This window comes from Giraffa tippelskirchi, chromosome 8, assembly GCF_054371585.1.
Source record: "Giraffa tippelskirchi isolate mGirTip1 chromosome 8, T2T-mGirTip1v1.2.pri, whole genome shotgun sequence".
Classification (NCBI taxonomy): Eukaryota; Metazoa; Chordata; class Mammalia; order Artiodactyla; family Giraffidae; genus Giraffa; species Giraffa tippelskirchi.
In genome coordinates this window covers 144,394,546-144,415,310 of record NC_137282.1, presented here as the reverse complement: position 1 = coordinate 144,415,310, position 20,765 = coordinate 144,394,546, and the positions used below count along the sequence as shown (strand labels likewise).

General features: G+C 41.9%; 2 protein-coding genes across 5 annotated transcripts in view; one reads left to right on the top strand and one right to left on the bottom strand.

The window, feature by feature from the left end:
- LOC145518445 (putative olfactory receptor 2W6) overlaps window positions 1-20,765 on the bottom strand; it is a 143,471-nt gene that overhangs the window by 118,014 nt on the left and 4,692 nt on the right. For all 3 annotated transcript variants that reach the window (XM_081523052.1, XM_081523051.1, XM_081523050.1), the window contains exon 2: window positions 10,814-10,981. The gene's annotated coding sequence lies outside the window, so the exon portion shown is untranslated. The remainder of the gene's footprint in view (window positions 1-10,813; window positions 10,982-20,765) is intronic.
- LOC145518465 (putative olfactory receptor 1F12P) lies at window positions 11,899-20,165 on the top strand. 2 transcript variants are annotated; one of them, XM_081523092.1, is made up of 2 exons: window positions 11,899-11,913; window positions 19,048-19,998. In XM_081523092.1, exon 2 carries the CDS (start codon window positions 19,057-19,059, stop codon window positions 19,996-19,998), a length of 942 nt encoding a protein of 313 aa, XP_081379218.1. In that variant the 5' UTR covers window positions 11,899-11,913; window positions 19,048-19,056. The 2 variants fall into 2 exon arrangements, with proteins under 2 accessions (XP_081379218.1, XP_081379217.1); XM_081523091.1 differs by lacking the exon at window positions 11,899-11,913 and having other exon boundaries at window positions 18,302-20,165.

Here is a 20,765-nt window from a genome sequence, read left to right as displayed (position 1 = left end):
TGTCCTAAGCTCATGCCCTATCTCATTTCCAGTTCCTGCCTTTAATACAGTACTGGGCATTGGAACCTGGGTATGTAGATTAAGGATGCAGGTTGCATGGAGTGAGTACATAAGTTGACTCTATCAGCATTGGAATATCCTTAAGTTTTCCTTAAGCAAGAAGATGCTTTCTCTTGATAACTTCAAATACCTTCAAAGGGTACTGAAGATCGACATTCTGTCTAGCCAGTAGGATAACATAAGAAGGGAATTTCAAACTCTCGGGATTCCTTCTGAATATAATGTCTTGGCTCTATGATGGAGAGCTCATTATGAAAGCATGAGATTGGTATCAAACTGTAAAACTGGTCTGGTGAAAACTGTTTACCTGGCTGAAGTCTCTGAGGAATGTATGTCCTGTACTGTTAATTAGCTGATGTCTCCTAGCTGCCCAGAGGTGACAATCCTCAGGGAAAATGAATATCAAGGAGAATGCAAGAGGATACCTAATCTGCCTCTTTTATAACTTCTCATCATTGACAGAGGTCAGATAATTCCCTTGACTTCCCAGTTATCTTAATTCTCCTCTTTTAATGGTTTAGATATTTTACTAAACACGTGAGATTTTTTCATACAACTGCAAAAAAAAATTATCCATATATAAATAAGACCTCATTCAGTTACTTAATTTTAAATGTAAATTAATTTTTATCTAATATTCATACCCAACTTTTAATGGATCACAGAGTTACCAGTTAGGCAGTGCCTACCTAATCTTTAAGGTAAATATATTAAAGGTCAACCACCACATTTTACTCCCAAACTTCTAATATGGCTAAGGAAAAACTACCTGTCCTCTATGACATTGTACAATTTCTATCTGAAAATTGTAATGATTTACATAAGCAAACAGAAAAATTATTGATTTTTTAAATGGAATTTCCATGGTTTGTTTAAATTCAACTCATCTTTGCATTTATGTCCACATGATTGAGTTAAACAAGATAGCTATAACTGTTAAAGTAAACTGAAAGAAACTTGATGGGTATTGTGCGTTTTGAGGTTGGAAGATCAATTAATTTCAAAACAACTTATACACTTGATTATACAGGCAAAAGGCAGGAATAATTAGCATCTGTCCATGGAAGGCTTTGGCCCTAACCATCAAAGGCAGCTTCAAAAAATATAAAATCTCTTTTCCCCACTAGAACACATTTTCTTTCAGAGTAATAGACAACTTCTAGCTAGTAGTATAAGCTATCTAAGGGAAAGCTATTTAGGTTTGAAGCATCTTGGTTTTTGTATGTAGTCAGACAAGCATACAGATCTTCTTCAACTAATTTACATGCTATAGCCAAACATTTCCCATAGAACCATAAATTCCAGCTTTTTTAATAACATTCTACCCATAGGGAGAAATTATCTTTTCCTTAAAATACTCTTAGATTATCACTTTCTCAGTACTCTCTCTACTAGTTAAATTCTAACTTAATGTTTATAAGGAGTTTGAGTAAAGATTAGTACTGCATACAGTATCCAGAGATGGTTGCAGGTATACGGTGTACAGACCTGCAATTAACATTTCTTCCCATTTCCATCTTGCTGCTGCAAATATTAATTGGCAAAATAATGTTTGATAATAATTTGACATTATCTAGAAATGCTTACTTGCAATTACATGCTTTTTTCCTATGCTATTTTGTAAAATTCTTATTTTATATTGGAATATAATATACCAAAAGCATAATCTGTTTTTTAAAAAATCTACAAATGAAGACTCATCAAAATAAAGAGCATTTGTCTGTTAAAGACTCTGTTAAGAGGATAATAACATAAGCTACAAACTGGAAGAAAACATTTTCAAGCTACTTATCTTACAAAACACTCATATCTAGAATATACAAACAACTCTCAAAACTCTACAGTATGAAAATAACTCATTTTAAAAACATTTGAGCACATAACTCACCAATGCAAATATATGAATGGTAAATAAGCATAAGAAAAGATGTTTAGCATCACTAACCATCAGGAAAATACAGATTAAGACCATGAAGAGATATTACTACCTACCTACTAGAACAACCAAGACAAAAAATATCAGAACAATACCAAATGTTAGCATCATTGTGGAAAAACTGAATCACTCATACATTGCTAATCAGAATATAAAACGATACATCTACTTTATAAAAGAGCTTGGATGTTTCTTTAAAAAACCAAATATACACTTGCCATAGAGCCCAGTAATCATGCTCTTAGGCATTTATGACAGAGAAACAAAATTTTTTTCCACACAAAAACCTGTGCACAATTATTCATAGCAGTTTTATCTGTAACAGCAAAAAGCTGAAAACAAATAAAATGTTCTAAACAAATGATGGCACATCCAAACTATGAAATACTATTTGGCAATAAAAAAGGAATAAGCTATTAATACACACAACATCTCAAGGGTATTATGTTGAATGAAAATGTCTATCTTCATAGGTTAAATATTGTATGATCCCATCTATATTCCATCCACAAAATGACAAAATAATAGAGATGGGGATCAAGATGGTAGTGCCCAGGAGTGAGGGATGGTTTATGGAGGGTGCAGGGGAGGGGAAGGAATGAGTGACTATAAAGCGATTTCACAAAGGAGATGTGAGTGGTCATGGGGTAATTCCATATTTTGATCATGATGATGGCTACAGGAATCTACATGTGAAAAAATTACTTGGAACTCTGTATATTCATTGCACCAATGTCAGTTTTCTAGCTTTTAAATTGTATTATACTTATATAATATATAACCATTGGGAAAAAGGTCAAAGGTACCCAAGACCTATCATACGATCTTTAGATCTTTCTGTTAATCTGCAACTATTTCAAAATAAAAAGTTTTTTTTTTAAGGACTTGAATAGAACAAGAACTAGAGAATGAGAAAAAGAGGGATAGACAGAAACACAAAGCAAAACAAAAGTGGCAACGAGAGAGAGAAGGAGAGACGAAGCTGCTCAAAAGGCTAGAAGGTTCCTGTTCACTCATGATACACAGGCTCCAGATCCCCCCTCCTCCCATGGGCACACTGAATCTACAGTTTTACCCAAAACAACTCCTTCGAAAAGAAATGCAGAAACTAGCTGGGTGAATCCTACACACAGGTGAATAAGAAAAACCCCACACTAACATCATAAGGAGATAAAAAAGTAAATCATTGGAAGAGGCAGACACAAGACCTAAACCCCACCCTTGGAGCCACAATACACAATCAGGAGGGAAGTCACCACTGCCAGTTCCTCCCTGAGAAACAAAGTGTTCCACGTCTGGGACCCTCACTTTGAAGACTTAAACCTGAGACATGGCCTCCAAAACATACCTCTGAAAGTCAATGAAGCTTGTGTCCATGAAATCCATGAGGCTATAATGAACTAAGAAACAGGCTCACCCAGACTCACTGTGGCTATCTCTCCAGGGCACAGCATACAGACACAGACTGAAACCTCCAGCTTGTCCCTGAAAGAAGCCTATTTCCTTATCTTAAAAGCTAAGACTTCTAACACATATCTAGGGGTCAACTGCAATCTTCGCCAAACCCCTGAGAAGCCAACAGGTGCCATCATCGTGCTCTCCCTCTGTCCCACCCCAGGTCACCAGTGTCTCTGTGAAAAGAGTTTGTGCACACGTATGGCTGCACAGGTGTTGTGGCTGCTGCCAGAGGGCACACTCCTTGACCACCCGGTTCAGTGGCATGCGTTTCTGGGTCCAACAGGACAGTAGCAAAAAAGAAACAGCCTGTAACTGGCTACCTGCACCCGCCCACCCAGGGCTCAATGTGGAGGGAACAGACAGAAACACCCATCTCCCAGTTTTCTCCTGGAAGAGGCATAATTGCATATTTGAAAAGTTATTGCCTCGGGTTCTGGTAGATTGCCTACGGCAACGATTACCTTGCCCTGAATGAGGACCTGTGCTTCTGGACCACAGCAGACGCGAGGGCTCAGATCTCCAAGCTCAAGCTTGAGCAGGGCGGTGCTGCGGGTCACAGTAGGAACTGCCTGGAGGGGGACTGCGGAGATGGGCTCCAAAGACAGAGAACGAGAGGACAAGCTGCTGCGGGCAGGTACGAGGGGTGCGGGGCCTCCCTAATCTCCTCTCAGGCTGGACCTGGCTTCCCACGAGGAGAAGAAAGTGGGGTCTCTGTGGAAACAGTGCCCCGGTTCCTGTCAGCAGAGGGAGGAATCCGCCCAGGTTTTCATATTCTGTACAAGAGAGTGACTCGCCAGTGGCCCCACTTCTCTGAAGGACAATTAAGGAATCCAGTCTCTTTGGGGAAGAAGCAGGAAACCATCCCTGAAACACACCTTGTTGGCCTTGTGAAGTGTGTTCTGGTGAGAAGGGGCAGAGTGAGCCTAGTAAGTGAGGGAATGTTTACCTTAGAGGTTAGTTAAGTGTTTTGAGGAAGCATATGTTTGTAGGGACAGGGAAGGTGGCTCTTTTAATCATGTGGTTAGTGTGGGCCTTATTGAGAAGGTGACCATTGAATAAAGATGTGAAGGACATGAAGGAAGTCCACACAGATGTCAAAGGAAGTTCTCTCTGGGCAGGGGAATCTCCTGTGTAAATACACAAGGGCAAGAGAGTGTCTGTGTTCAAGAAAGTGCCAGGAGACAGGTGCGGCTAGAGGAATAAGGAATTGAGATTAGATCCCATGTTTCACCAGATCATATAGACCTAGATGATATTACAAGGCTGTTGATGTTGTCTGAGTAAGATGTGGATTCATAAGATGCTTTTCACAGAACACAATCCATTGTCACTACTCTTTAGAAGCTTCAGTCTGGCTGCTGTACATAACCAGGAGTTGAAGGGTGAGTGATGCACTAAAGGAAACTGTAGGAAATGGTGAGGTGACCAAGCTGGAGATGCTGGTGCTCACCTAGACCTCTCCTTAAATCTAGACAGTCTGGAGTAGAGCCTGAGAATCTACATTCATAACAAGTTTGTGGCTGATGCTGCTGACTTTCAGATCACAGATTTAGTAGTGAGGATATAGACCAGGATTCCCACATGGCTGTGCATCAGCCTCCCCTGTAGGACTTGTTCTTAAGGGATTCCTGGACTCCATGCCCAACACTCTGAGAAGCTGGGTCTAGGAGGAGACCTGAGTATTTTGTAAGAAACCTGACAAGCAGTCCTCATACTTAGTCAGGTTTGGATCCACTGATGCTTGTGATCAGAGAGTAATCAGGATGGGGAGGGGCTTAAATCCACATTTAAATGGGAAGAAAAAGTCAAGACATTTTCTGGGAGATACATGTTTTCTCTTCTAAGCAGTACAGGGAGGGATCTGGACATTTTAGAAAGTAGTCTGACATAAAGTCTCTGAGTTGCTAAGAGAGCAGATCTAAATGCTCTCACCACAAAAAAGAAATGGTAATTATGTGACATCATCCAGGTGTAAGCTAAAGTTCTGCTGCTGATTCATTGTGCAATATAGAAAAGTATCAAATCACAGGTTGTACACTTACTCAATAATTTATAGCAATCATATCTCAATAAAGCAGAGGAAAAGAAATCTCTGAAAGTTTCCCTACATGATATTCTTACAAAGTTCTTTGTGGGAAGAAAAAGGATTTCAATTTGTTGCAAAGGAGAGAAAGAGAGTGAGGTTTGTGGGTTTATTTCAGGAAAAGTCACAGAACAGCCTGAAGATTCACAGCCAGCTCAGCATTCACAGTCTCTCCCAGGTAGGGAACCATATGGGAACCACCGCCCCTGCACAGGGAGCAGAAGCCACTGTTCACAAAACAGACACTCCCTTAGCTGGAGGATGGACTCTGGTGCTAGGCTTGCTGTCTCTGCTGCCCTTGGCAACTCAATAACACTACCACGATTCATGCTGTGCAGATCAAAACCTTCAGCTTGATGCCAGCCTCTCTGTCTCAGTTAAGTTCAGTCGCTCAGTCGTGTCTGACTCTTCGTGACTCTGTGCTCATGGACTGCAGCACACTAGGCCTTCCTGTTCATCACCAACTCCCGGAGGTTACTCAAACTCAACGTCCATCATGTCGGTGATGCCATCCAACCATCCCATTCTCTGTTGTCCCCTTCTCCTCCCACCTTCAATCTTTCCCAGCATCAGGGTCTTTTCAAATGAATCAGTTTTTTGCATCAGGCGGCCAAAGTATTGGAGTTTCAGCATCAGTCCTTCCAATGAATATTCAGGACTGATTTCCTTTAGGATGGACTGGTTCAGTCTCCTTGCTGGCCAAGGGACTCCCAAGAGTCTTCTCCAGCACCACAGTTCAAAAGCATCAATTCTTCGCTGCTCACCTTTCTTTATAGTTCAACTCTCACATCCATATGTGACTACTGGAAAAATCATAGCTTTGGCTAGACGGACCTTTGTTGGCAAAGCAATGTCTCTGCTTTTTAATAAGCTGTTGTGGTTGGTCATAACTTTTCTTCCAAGGAGCGTCTTTTAATTTCATGGCTGCAGTCACCATCTGCAGTGATTTTGGAACCCAAAAAAATAAAGTCTGACTGTTTCCCCATCTATTTGCCATGAAGTGATGGGACCAGATGCCATGATCTTAGTTCTTTCTGTCTCACTGTGTCCTTATTTGGAGTCCATGTGACTAGAGGAATCTAGTGCCATGTTCACCTGCAGAAATGTTTAGGAAACAAGTTTTTCTCCTTCATGGAGGTAGGTGATCTCGGACTCTGACCAAAATGTTTACATGTGAAATTCCCTTCAACTGGGAATTGGGTATAGATTTGGAGGTAGAGGTGAGGGTTTTCGTTGTTTAGTCTCTAAGTCGGGTCCAACTCTTTGTGACTCCAGGGACTATAGCCTGCCAGGCTCCTATGTCTATGGGATTTTCCAAGCAAGAATACTGGAGTGGGGACACCATTTCCTCCTCCCAGGGATCTTCCTGACCCAGGGATTGAACCCAGGTCTCCTGCATTACAGATTATTTACCACTGAGCCACTGGGGAAGTCCCAGAGGTAAGGGTAAGGGATGGGGAAAAAGTGACATATTTCAGTATTTGGACCAGTGATCTAGACCAGAACTTGATCTAGTACATTCTAGGCACTTGGGTATGGCTGGATGAACGAGTGACTAACATATGACATCTTTCACTTCTCTAGAATGTTCAGTGATGGGATCCAGCTTCTAGATAAGTGGAGTCCCTTTTTGAATGATGAAATGATTACTCAAAATGTCCTTTCCTTGCCTTCGTCTCTTTCTAGGATTAAAAAGCCAACATCTATGGATCTTCATGGGTTTTATATATATATATATATATATACACACACACACACATGCATATCTGCTAAGTCACTTCAGTCATGTCTGCTCCTGCATTGCAGGCAGTTTCTTTACTGCTGAGCCACCAGGAAAGCTCGTGTGTGTGTGTGTGTGTGTGTGTGTGTGTGTGTGTACTGATATTTTATATTGCTTTATATTCCTTTGTACATGAACATCTTACTGGAGAAAGTATCCATAATATTTATCAGTTTATCAGTTTGTTACCCCCATCAACGTCTTAAAAAATTACTAGTTCAGACACCAAACTACTAATTTCACCAAACTGCCACATTTATATTTTGGCCAAAACAATTATTTCCTTTGTATTGTACTTATGGAAACGTTTTATACTTTATTACTTTTATTTGTTTCCCTGGAAGATCAGCCTTAAAACCAAGCCCACGATGTTACAGGAAATGGACTCTCTGTGACCTGTTTTTTCACTCCTGCTATTTTTCTGGTGCCAGGGCAGGTGCCTGAATATAAGTCAACCTGAACCATGGGGACTTGGTCCATGGAGAGTTAACAATTTAACTATCTTAGCAGAGTCAATGATATTTTTTCTTTTTTTTCATCCAACAAGAAGCCAAGATGTTTTTGATAGAAACAGTACAAATTGCAAACCCAGCTGCAGTTACACTTTTGAAACACCAAAGAAGTGTTTTGAACCTCTTTTCAGATGGTTAATTCCATATTAGCATTTACAATATCATTACTGTTGTTTTTCAGAGCTGGGACAACATTTGCTCTCGACACATTTGCTTGTGACATGACCAGTTCTATGCTCTTCATCTCCACGTCTACCACATCTGTTTCAACAACCTCTTTCTCTTCACTCCCTTCTTGTACACTTCACTCCCTTCTTGGAGTCTGTGTGTTTTCTGGAATGGTTGAGACAGCTTCACCTTGAACTTTGCTTCTCAGCAGCTACTAACTGTGCTTGCTGAGATAAAGCCTCAATCTTGGCTTAAAAAAAAACTATGTCGGTATCCGATGCTGACAATTACCAGTGTGGATTGAAATAAGGTAGTTTACTTGCTTACGCTCACTTCCAATGTCTGTACGTTTCTTATTGCGACCTAATAGCAAATATCTTAGAAACAAGCACTGGCTCACAGAAGAGATAAAAATATCATTTGTTGAGGTGGACTTGTACTCAGGGACCTACCCTGGCACCAGAAAAATAGCAAGGGTGAAAAAATAGGTCGTGGAGATTCCATTCCCAGTAACACGGTGGGCTTGGTTTTAAGGCTGCCTTTTCCAGGGAAACAAAATAAAAGTAATAAAGTATAAAAAGTTTCCATAACTACAATATGAAGGGAATAATTTTTTTAGGCCAAAATATAAATGTGGGCAGTCTCCAGAGGGAAAATACGTTTTATCCTTAGGGTGTTAGCCAAATCTGGAAAAACCTTACCTCTGATTTTCTCAAGTTTATGAGCTATAACAGGAAATATAAGCCAGAGCTTATTCGTGTGGGGAGCTAAGAGGCATCCCTTCCTTGAAAATCCAGAAACCAAGATTCATATCCTCAGAGAGGATGTAGAGATACTGCCTGCATGCATGCTCTGTCACTTAGTAGTGTCCAACTCTTTGTCCCCACCATAAAGTATAGCCCACCTGACTCCTCTGTCCATGGATTTATCCCGGCAAGAATATAGGAATGGGTAGCCATTTCCTCCTCCAGGTGTCGTCACAACCCAGAGATCAAACCTGCATCTCCTGTTTTGGCAGGTGGATTCTTTACCACTGAGCCACCTGGAAACTGTAAAGATATTGGAAGCATGTAACATGCTGATGGGAATATAAAATGGTGCTGCCACTTTGGAAAACACTCTGGGAGTTTCTCAATGTTTGAACACAGATTTACTGTATCACTTCTGCAGATTATCCTACTCAAGGTGGACCCACAGTGACAAAGATTGTTCAGTGACTGTGCAGCCCATGTGTGACCACGTCCAGGGCATAGGGCTCACTACCTCGTGCTCCTGCTTCTCTGACCTGGAAAGTCCCTGTGCAGACTGACTCTGAGATGCACACAAGTGTCCCTGCCTCCTGGGTTCACAGCTTGTGGACTCTCCTCCCCTGAGTGTGGGTGGGAGCTGTGACCTGCTTCTGACCAGTAGAATATGGCAACAGGGACATCACTCCTGAGATGAGATCACAGAAGAGCAAGACCCCATCTTGCTGGCTGACTTTCTACTTGTCTTCCCTGCTTGCAATCTCTGATGAAGGAAGCAGCTGGGTTGGAAACATCTTTGTTCCAAGAAACTGAGGTCAGCCCCCTACCAACATCCAGCAGAATACTAAGGCCTCCAGTCTAACAGCTCAGAGGGAGCCACTTAGTGTTCTTCCCTCAGGCAGCCCTTGCCTTTCTTGAAGACAGACACGCTTTCTCTTCACAGCATAATGTCAAGTTCTCTGTCTATCCTAGTTGCTTTCCTCTCGCTCCATCCAGGAGGCCCCAGAAGGGAGCAGCAGGCAGGGTGGGAGAAAGTGTTGGTGAGCAGGGGTGTGGCCAGACCCCTCGTTGGAGAGAGGTTCCCAGGGAGTCAGTTGGAAGAAGAGCAGTCAGGGCAGTGAGATGGGAAGGAGAAGAGTGAGCACCCCTGGGACCCTCAGGTCCACATGAGGCTGTATTTCAGGCTGTGAAACGTAACAGTGATGAGGAAACCCTGCACAGCCCCTGCTGGTCTTCCCCCTTCAGCATCTGGAGAGCCCAGCCCACACCCCGGATGCAAACACTGCTGACGCCCCACAGCCCAGATGTGAGCCTCCCTTCCCCCACCTCCAGTGAACACACTCCATCAGCCAACATAGGACCAACTCTCCTATCACTTCAGACCTCAGGGATCATCTGTAGTGAGTGTGGGAAACACAACAGACTCCCCGCCAGTCTCAGAGCCCAGAGGAGGTGACCCTTAGTGAGGCAGGTGGACAGTGTATGGGAGTCAACACAGCAGAGTAAGTACACACTTGGACTCAGCGGTCAGACTGTTTCATTAGAATCATGGCTCAACCAACTTGACAGTAAGTCAAGCTCCCAGAGACCTCATTCCTTGTCTGCAAAATGGGCTTGAGAGCTGTCCCTATCTCATGAACTCTTATGAGATTTAAATTATGTTAATTTAGTATGTTAATTAATAATTATTAATTTATGTAAATACCTTAAAACAGTACCTGACATGTTTATTAAGGGAGAATCCTGGGAAAGAAGAGAGCCCAGGCATGTGGCTCCTGTTTCTTTCTCCCAAGAGGATGAGGATAACTTCTCCCAACACTCATTACCTCAGCCTCTTCTTACTTGTGTGCAGAGGGAGAGCAGTCCTGTCTCTTATATCCCCTGAGGAGAGGGTCACCAGGAGAGGCCACGGTGGGGCCATGATGAGAAAGCATAAGAGCAATGGACATCCACATACATTACAGCAGTGGGAAAACATAGCTGTATATTGGTCATTTTTCAGTGCATATACAGCTCTTGGAGTACAGCATCCATACATTTATGGGTGTTACCTCTAAGCTCATACCTCACCTGAGGCTTTAAGAAGCCCTTCCAGGGGCTTCCCTGGTGGTCCAGTACTTGGGAATCCATCTGCCAATGCAGGAGATACCGGTTCAGTCTCTGGTCTGGGAAGATCTCACATGCCACGGGGCAGCTAAGCCTGTGGCCACAACTGCTGAGCTTGCGTATTCTGGAGCCCTGTTCCGTGACAAGAGAAACGACTGCAGTGAGCAGCCTGCATACCACAACTAGAGAGTAGCCCCTGCTCTCTGAAACTAGAGAAAGCCCACGTGTAGCAACAAAGACCCAGCACAGCCAAAAATAAACAAACAAAGTTAAAAAGAGAGAGAGACCATTCCACTTTTACATTAGCTGAGTGCTTTGCAGGGATGGATATCTGATAAGACAAGTGAGTCCTAACCATGTGATGTCTCACCTCCTTTGCCCACAAATGGGTCCTTTTTTATCTCAGGCAACATTGATAGATCATGAATTTTAAGTCCAAGGACAGTATTGCTGACAGAATGCTGCAGGCAGGGAAAATAAAGCCTATATTTAGTGAATGTCAACTCATGCCAGGAAAGTTTATTTGTTATTCATTTAATAGTTGATATTTGTTGTCTCAGGGCCTCTTGGGGGAATGATGTGTTACAATCCTTCCTGAAAGGCTATAAACAACTTCCACATCTTATAATTCCCTGAATCTCCTGGAGAATTGTCTGTCAGGTGCATTATCCCCAGGGTTGCCATGGGGAAACCCACAAGAGGATGAAGTAACTATTACTAGAGTGGAGGGAGCTTGTCAAGATTAGGTTCCCAGAGGCTACAAAGAGCTATAAATTTCAATGTAGGGAAGCCCTGTGGTCACTCCAGTTCTCACTAAGCCAGACATATGTCCCCCAAGAACCATTCCATCTCTCATCCTTGTACATCTGGGGGGGCGGGAAATGCAACATTCTATTTTTTTTTTCCCGTTAGCCTGGAGACTGACTTGGAAGAAAAAGTCTCATCCCAGAAGGTTCCTAATATGAGCATCTGGTAAGTGTGATAACATTTAATTGGTCAAAGCCACTAAGAAATGAGTCAGACTTGAAAATGAGCACTATGTAACTCTCTACCTCTTTCTGCAAATCTGCTTCTTCCTTCCCAAGCTGCAGACAGGTTTCCTTTGCTATTCAGTCCACACAGCTTGAAGTGGCAAAAGATTAACTTCTAAATTTTCATATCTTCTCTGCCCAAGAACTAACCCTACTTCACCTGGCCATCCCCCACCACCCCTCAAAGACCCCTGAGTGAAAGGGTAGGGACTTAGATGGAAGGATGGAAGTAATCACAGGGCCATTTTCTCTTGGAGATTTCTCTTTAAGCTGAAGAGAAGGATCTACACACTAGAAGTAGCTACTGTCAATGTAGAGAGGCCTTCTACACTTTAAGTGCAAAGTGGTGAAAGTTGTTGGTGTTTTGGGACCCAGAAAACTTAGGGCTGCATCAACATTAGTCACATTAGCAGCTCTGAGAGCACTGGTGCCCGACATAGCATCATTTTTGTCAAAGCAGGCACTGGCAGAACAGTAGTGATGAGCAACTTAGATCAAAAAGGGAAGAAAATAGAGGGTTCTATCCACTAGGGAGAGGGAAAAGAGTTCATGTGAGAACTTTCTGGGACTCTAAATATAAACAGTGGCAAATGATAAAAGCAGAGATTTCTTTTGTGCCAGCCAGATGTAGAGGTGAGGGAAAGTACAGAGAGAAGAAACTTCCCAAGAAGGACTTTCAGTAATTTTCTTCCTTCTGCTTCTTGCAAAGCTCAGAGCCTGCCCTCCCCTCCATCTTTGCCCACTTGGTATTCCATGGTGAAATGCTGTAGTCTCCACAGATATTTTTCAGTGAACATTTTTAAATGCCCCCTATGTGGCAGGAGCAATGCCAAGTGATATGATACAACAGTCGTGTCCGACTCTTTGCGACCCCATGAATTGCAGCACGCCAGGCCTCTCTGTCCATCACCAACTCCCGGAGTCTACCCAAACCCATGTCCATCGAGTCGGTGATGCCATCCAACCATCTCATCCTCTGTCGTCCCCTTCTCCTCCCACCCCCAATCCTACCCAGCATTAAGGTCTTTTCCAATGAGTCAACCCTTCGCGTGAGGTGGCCAAAGTATTGGAGTTTCAGCTTCAACATCAGACCTTCCAATGAACTCCTGGATTGATCTCTTTTAGGATGGATTGATTGGATCTCCTTGCAGTCCAAGGGGCTCTCAAGAGTCTTCTCCAACACCACAGTTCGAAAGCATCAATTCTTCGGCGCTCAGCTTTCTTCACTGTCCAACTCTCACATCCACACATGACCACTGGAAAAACCATAGCCTTGACTAGATGGACTTTTGTTGGCAAAGTAATGTCTCTGCTTTTAAATATGCTATCTAGGTTGGCCATAACCTTCCTTCCAAGGAGTTAAGCATCTTTTAATTTCATGGCTGCAATCACCATCAGCAGTGATTTGGAGCCCAAAAAAATAAAGTCTGACACTGTTTCCACTGTTTCCCCATCTATTTCCCATGAAGTGATGGGACCAGATGCCATGATCTTAGTTTTCTGAACGTTGAGCTTTAAGCCAACTTTTTCATAAATGTGAAGTCAAGTGGGCCTTAGAAAGCATCACTATGAACAAAGCTAGTGGAGGTGATGGAATTCCAGTTGAGCTATTTCAAGTCCTCAAAGGTGATGCTGTGAAAGTGCTGCACTCGATATGCCAGCAAATTTGGAAAACTCAGCAGTGGCCACAGGACTGGAAAAGGTCAGTTTTCATTCCAATCCCAAAGAAAGGCAATGCCAAAGAATGCTCAAACTACCACACAATTGCACTCATCTCACACGCTAGTAAAGTAATGCTCAAAATTCTCCAAGCCAGGCTTCAGCAATATGTGAACCGTGAACTTCCAGATGTTCAAGCTGGTTTTAGAAAAGGCAGAGGAACCAGAGATCAAATTGCCAATATCTGCTGGATCATCGAAAAAGCAAGAGAGTTCCAGAAAAACATCTATTTCTGCTTTATTGACTATGCAAAAGCCTTTGACTGTGTGGATCACAATAAACTGTGGAAAATTCTGAAAGAGATGGGAATACCAGACCATCTGACCTGTCTCTTGAGAAACCTGTATACAGGTCAGGAAGCAACAGTTAGAACTGGACATGGAACAACAGACTGGTTCCAAATAGGAAAAGGAGTACGTCAAGGCTGTATATTGTCACCCTGCTTATTTAACTTATATGCAGAGTACATCATGAGAAACGCTGGGCTGGAAGAAACACAAGCTGGAATCAAGATTGCTGGGAGAATCATCAATAACCTCAGATATGCGGATGACACCACCCTTATAGCGGAAAGTGAAGAAGAACTAAAGAGCCTCTTGATGAAAGTGAAAGAGGAGAGTGAAAACAAAAGAACAAATACATAATTATTTATATTTATAGATCTTCCCTGGTGGCTCAGACAGTAAAGAATCCACCTGCAATGTGGAAGATCTGGGTTCCATCCTTGGGTTGGGAAGATCCCCTGGAGGAGGGCATGGCAACCCACTCCAGGATTCTTACCTGGAGAATCCCCACAGACAGAGGAGCCTGGTGGGCTACAGTCCATGGGGTCGCAGAGTCAGACATGACTAACAACTAAACACTACACATATATATTTACATGTGTGGGTTGGTCACTCACGTTCGACTCTTTGGGACCCCATGGACTGCAGCTCATCAGTCTCTCTGTCCATGAGATTATGCAGGCAAGAATACTGGAGCAGGTTGCCATTTCCTCCTCCAGGGGATCTGTCTGACCCAGGGATCCAACCCACATCTCCTGCATCTCCGGCATTGGCAGGCAGATTCTTTACTACTGAACCACCTTGGAAGCCCATATATATTTGAATAGTGTGTATTTTATATGTTTATTATATATTTTATATATAATCTCAATGGCTACTTAGCTTAGAATAAAAATCACTATAAAATATGCATTGAGAACACATATTTCTATCTGATATAAGAAAGAACTTCCTAAGTCTTTAAGAAGTATATTCATTTATTCAACAAATACATGTTGATTGCCTCCAGTATGTCAGGAGGCATAGTGATTTAAAAAAAAAAAAAAAGATAAATTTCCTGATCTTATAAATCATCTATTTTATTGATGCAGATTAGAAAATAAATAAGAAATTATGTTTTAAGAAATAAGAAAATTCTTGATAGTAATGAATGACATGAAGAAAAACCCAGGTCAGTGCAATAGAGAATATCTTGAGGAAAATTTTAGTTGGGGTGGTCAGAGAATTTCAAGACAAGAAAAGCCAGATAGACATAAACTATCACTGTATGTTAGGAAATTCTAAGGACGAAAAATTGAGCATGGCAAGAGAGTACTAGAGAGGTAAGAAAAGGATTATGAAGAATCTTCTATGCCATAATAAGGAACTTGGAATTGGAGTTGAAGGCAATTGAAAACAACTACAAGTTCTTAAGAAGGGAAAGTGAAGAAATTTTTGTTTTAGAAGGATAATTCTTTTGTTGTTGTTCAGTCACTAAGTTGTTTCCAGATCTTTGTGATCCCATGGACTCCTCTGTCCTCTGCTATCTCTGGAATTTGCTCACTCATGTCCATTGAGTCAGTGATGCCATCCAACCATCTCATCCTCTGTCAATCCCTTCTCTTCCTGTCCTCAATCTTTTCCAAAATCAGGGTCTTTTCCAGTGAGTCAGCTCTTCACATCAGGTGGCCAAAAGGTTGGAGCTTCAGCTTCAGCACCAGTCCTTCCAATGAATATTGAGAGTTAATTTCCTTTAGGATTGACTAGCTGATCTCCTTGCAGTCCAAGGGACTCTCAAGAATATTCTCCAGCACCACAATTCAAAAGCATCAATTCTTTGGTGCTCAGCCTTCTTTATGGTCCAAATCTCACATCTGTACATGACTACTGGAAAAACCATAGCTTTGACTATTTGGCCTTTGTCACCAAAGTGAGGTCTCTGCTTTTTAATCCGCTGTCTAGGTTTGTCATAGATTTCCTTTGAAGGAGCAAGCATCTTTTAATTTCATGGCTGCAGTCACGATCCACAGTGATTTTGGGGCCCAAGAAAAGAAAATCTGTCACTATTTCAACTTTTCCCCTCCTGTTTGCCAAGAAGTGATGGGACTGGATGCCATGATCTTAATTTTTTAACTCTCCTCTTTTACCCTCCTCAAGAGGCTCTTTAGTTCCTCTTGCTTTCTGCCATTAGAGTAGTATTCTTTAGGAAATATGAAAGAAAGCTTGAAAGGAGGAAGACTATAGGAAGTAAAATGAATTTTAGGTTTATTACAAATATTCAGATGAGAGATGATGAAAGTCTGACATAGGCAGTATAATTAGGAATGAAGAAAAGGAGTATGAGTCTGAGAAAAGTGAGAATCAATGGAGCTTGGTCATGCGCTGGATGAGTCAAGGATAATTCTAAATTTTCTGGCTTTTATTGAAAACTCCTTAAGGGTAAGACCATGCCTTTCTTGTCACCACTGTTTTTCAATGCCTAAAACAGTGTGTTAATTTGTGGTAGATGTAAAAATATATTTATTTAATAATGAGATTCTTCTTCCCCAAAAGTAATAACAACAACACTTAGGAATTGATTAGATGTACAGGTTAACAAAAGGTAGAAGTCCTGGGATGACTGCCAAGTTTTCTTTTCTTGAATAACTAGATACACTGTGGTGCTATTTATTGATAAAGGGTACGTGAAGAGAGGAACAGTCTTCAAGTAGGGAGAATTTGATGGATTCAGTTTGGGAAATCTTAGATACAAGTGTCTATGATATCCAAGTTGACATTCAAAGAGCACTGGGAATATGACTGAATATGAAAGAGAGTTGCACTAGAGAAACAAATTTGGGAGAGACTGGCATACAGATAGTATGAAACCCATGGGAGTGAATAGACTCATCCAGGAATATCTGTAGGATGAAAAGAAAATAAGGCGTTAAGATGAAAACCAAAGAAATGCCAACATTTCAGGGATTGTCAAAAGAAGTAAATTCTGCAAAACAACTGGAAAGAAATAGCCAGAAAGATTAGAGGAAATCTGAAAATAAATGCAAAAAGGAATAGAATTTCTCTAGGAGAGAATTCTAAGAGGTCTGAGAAGTGTCCACTGAGTTTTTTCAAGAAGACTTGGCAGAGCAATTCATTGGAATTCCTGGGGCAGTAGACAGAATGACATGAGATGGGAAATAAGTAGGCTGTGAGAAAGTCGGTTCTGTGAGGGATTGTGTCAGGGAAGACAGAGTCAGGAAGAAGCCAGAAGTAGTCATGGATCTGGAAAGGGATGTTGAAGATGGAAGAGACTGAAGCTGAAAGTATGGGTCCAACAGAGCAGGAGAACATTCAAGTTATAGAAAAGAGAAGGGAGTTTTCACAGAAGTGGGAAAGTGAGTGAGGGGGAGACATATGTGGAGGTGTCAATCTTTTCAGGAAAGAAAGAAAATGCTTTTTTGTAAAAGGAGGGAAGGAGGAAAGGAAGGATAAATGGAGATGCAGACAAGTTTTCTGCATCATGTCAAGAAGTCAGGCACATCCATCTAGCAGTGGCTTCTATTTTCTGTGAAACTACAGTGAGTGAAGTAACTGATGTGAAGGGACGTGCTGGAGTAAAAAGTTTGAGAAGAAAGATTTAGAACAGCCATTGTGAAGAAAGAAACCTGCTTTACTCCTAGTCTGGCTTTGTCAACCATAGTTTGCATTTATTGAGTAATCACTATTTGCTAAAACCTTTGCATACACCAACTCATTTCATTTTCACAACAACCTTTAAGGTAGGTGCCATTATTATATATGAGAAAATTAAGATTTAGAGAGGTTAAGTGACCTGGGGTCTCGTTTCACTGTGGCCGACCTCAGAGCCCACACTCTCCAGGATTTTTTCTGTCTCTTAGAGTCCTCCATTCTTCTGAAATTATTCACACATATATGTGAACATTTGCCCTCTGAATTATTTTCTATGACAATTATTTAATTTTCTTAATTATTTAATGACAGTATTTTCCATCCACAACCTGATTTCAAGTTTCTTGCATTAGGCACTTTGCCTTCTATTATTTCGTGTTTTCTACAACTCCAAGAAATGCAGGAGCACAAGTATTAACAACACTTTATAAACATGAAGGCTTTTTTTGTAGTTATGGTTAAAATATTACAAAACTATTGAAAGGGAATCTTTCAGATCAGCCACATTTGGGCATAACTTTTTCTATGTGTTCCTCTTTAGCTTTATCTACTAAAGAAGAACACACAGTGTATTATATAACTACATGTGCTATATAACTCTTAAAATTATTTATAAATATTTTCCTATGTTTCTCACAGTGTTCAGGTAAACTAATTTTTGGAGGTTTAACTTTTTATCTTAAAAAGATAAAATAGTTTGTTTACATCTTATGAATCCTAAATGGTAGATGCCTGACTTATTTCCAAGAACAATGGTTCATATGGGGTTGGACAAAAATCTGTAAAATATTCATCATTTAAATCTCCATGTTTGGCATGGAGTCCTTTAGTGTGTCAGACTCACAGGTATGTTCCAACACACAGCTGACAGGCAGCCACACAAAATGGAGGATGTGCAAAGGTTGGTATCAACATGGAAAGTAAGAAGAGAGTCTTTGCCTACTGTGGGGAGATATACACAGGTCCTCGGAAACCTCAGCTGAGGAAAGGTTCCAGCAAGTAAATCAACTGAAGAAACGGATGGTCATGCCTAAGGTCCACTGACCTTGGGCTTCCCTGGTGGCTCAGATGGTAAAGAATTTGCCTGCAATTCAAGAGACACGGGTTCAATCCCTGGGTTGGGAAGATCCCCTGGGGAAGGGAATGGCAACCCACTCCAGTATTCTTGCCTGTAGAACTCCATGGACAGAGGAGCCTGGTGGGCCACAGTCCATGGGGGTCACAAAGAGTTGGACATGACTGTGACTAACACACAAGGTCCACTGAGGCTGGGTAGAGAGCATCAGAGAGGAAATAGGATGGCCTAAAGAGAAAATATTTAGTAAATGAGACAAGACTAGGTGAGTATGTAAAAAATGAGAAGGGAACTTTTTTTTTTCTGTCAAAAATATTTCATCCTCCAGGACTTCCCTGGTGGTCCAGTTGCAGGGGGCACGGGTTTGATCTCTGTCGGGGAAGTCCACATGCCGCAGGTTGCAGCCAAAAAAAAGTCATCCTCTGGTCTTCATGCAGATACGTTCAAGTAATGGAAAGGGAAAATCAAACCAGCGTCTCTGAATTTCTCCTCCTGGGTTTCTCAAGTTGGCCAGAGCAACAGGAGCTGCTTTTTGCACTTTTCCTGTGTCTCTACTTAGCAGGGCTGTTTGGAAACCTACTCATTTTGCTGGCCATTTCCGCAGACCATCGCCTCCACACTCCCATGTATTTCTTCCTCACCAATTTGTCTGTGGTGGACCTCTGCCTTCCTTCATCTACAGTCCCCAAGATGCTCCTGGACATCCAAACACAGGCTCAGTCCATCTCCTATCCTGGCTGCCTGGTTCAGATGTATTTCTGTATGATGTTTGCCAACATGGACAATTTCCTTCTCACGGTGATGGCCTATGACCGTTATGTGGCCATCTGTCACCCTTTGCGTTACTCCACCATTATGACCCGGCACCTCTGCATCTCCCTCGTGGGGGGACCTTGGGTGATTGCCTTTTTGAACCCCCTCCTGCACACCCTTATGATGACCCGTCTGCATTTCTGCTCTAACAACGTCATCCACCATTTCTTCTGTGATATCAATGCTCTCCTCCCTCTATCCTGTTCTGACACCAGTCTTAATCAGTTCTTGGTTCTTGCTGTGGTGGGGCTAATCTTTGTGGTACCCTCAGTGTGTATCCTGGCATCCTACAGCCTCATTATCTCTGCTGTGATGAAAATCCCTTCTGTCCAAGGAAAATTCAAGGCTTTCTCCACCTGTGGATCTCACCTTGCCTTGGTCATTCTTTTCTATGGAGCAATCACAGGGGTCTATATGAGTTCCTCATCTAACAATTCAACCGAAAAAGACTCAGCAGCATCAATAATTTTCATGGTCGTAGTCCCTGTGGTGAATCCCTTCATTTACAGTCTAAGGAACAATGAGCTGAAGGGGGCTTTAAAGAAGATTTTAGGCCAGAGCAAAATCTTCTCCCAGTGATTCATTCTGGCTGAGTTCAACAGGTTGTAAATCCTAATGAGATCATTATTTTCATTCTCATCATAATTGAAAAGCTGCTACAAAATACCTACTTTTGCTTTATTGACTACGCCAAAGCCTTTGACTGTGTGAATCACAACCAACTGTGGAAAATTCTAAAAGAGATGGGAATACCAGACCACCTGACCTGCATCCTGAGAAATCTGTGTGCAGGTCAAGACGCAACAGTTAGAACTGGACATGGAACAATAGACTGGTTCCAAATCGGGAAAGGAGTACGTCAAGTCTGTATACTGTCACCCTGCTTATTTAACTTATACGCAGAGTACATCATGAGAAACACTGGGCTGGAAGAAACACAAGTTGGAATCAAGATTGCCGGGAGAAATATCAATAACCTCAGATATGCAGATGACACCACCCTTATGGCAGAAAGCAAAGAAGAACTAAAGAGCCTCTTGATAAAAGTGGAAGAGAAAAGTGAAAAAGTTGGCTTAAAACCCAACATTCAGAAAACTAAGATCATGGCAACTGATCCCATCACTGCATGGCAAATAGATGGGGAAAGAATGGAAACAGTGACAGGCTATTTTGGGGGGCTCCAAAATCACTGCAGATGCTGACTGCAGCCATGAAATTAAAAGATGCTTGCTCCTTGGAAGAAAAGTTATGACCAACCTAGACAGCATATTAAAAAGCAGAGGCATTACTTTACCAACAAAGGTCCATCTAGTCAAAGCTATGGCTTTTCCAGTAGTCATGTATGG

Bases quoted from the DNA above. Each gene is read 5' to 3' on its own strand.
- LOC145518465 (XM_081523091.1), top strand. From the start codon at position 19,057: ATGGAAAGGGAAAATCAAACCAGCGTCTCTGAATTTCTCCTCCTGGGT.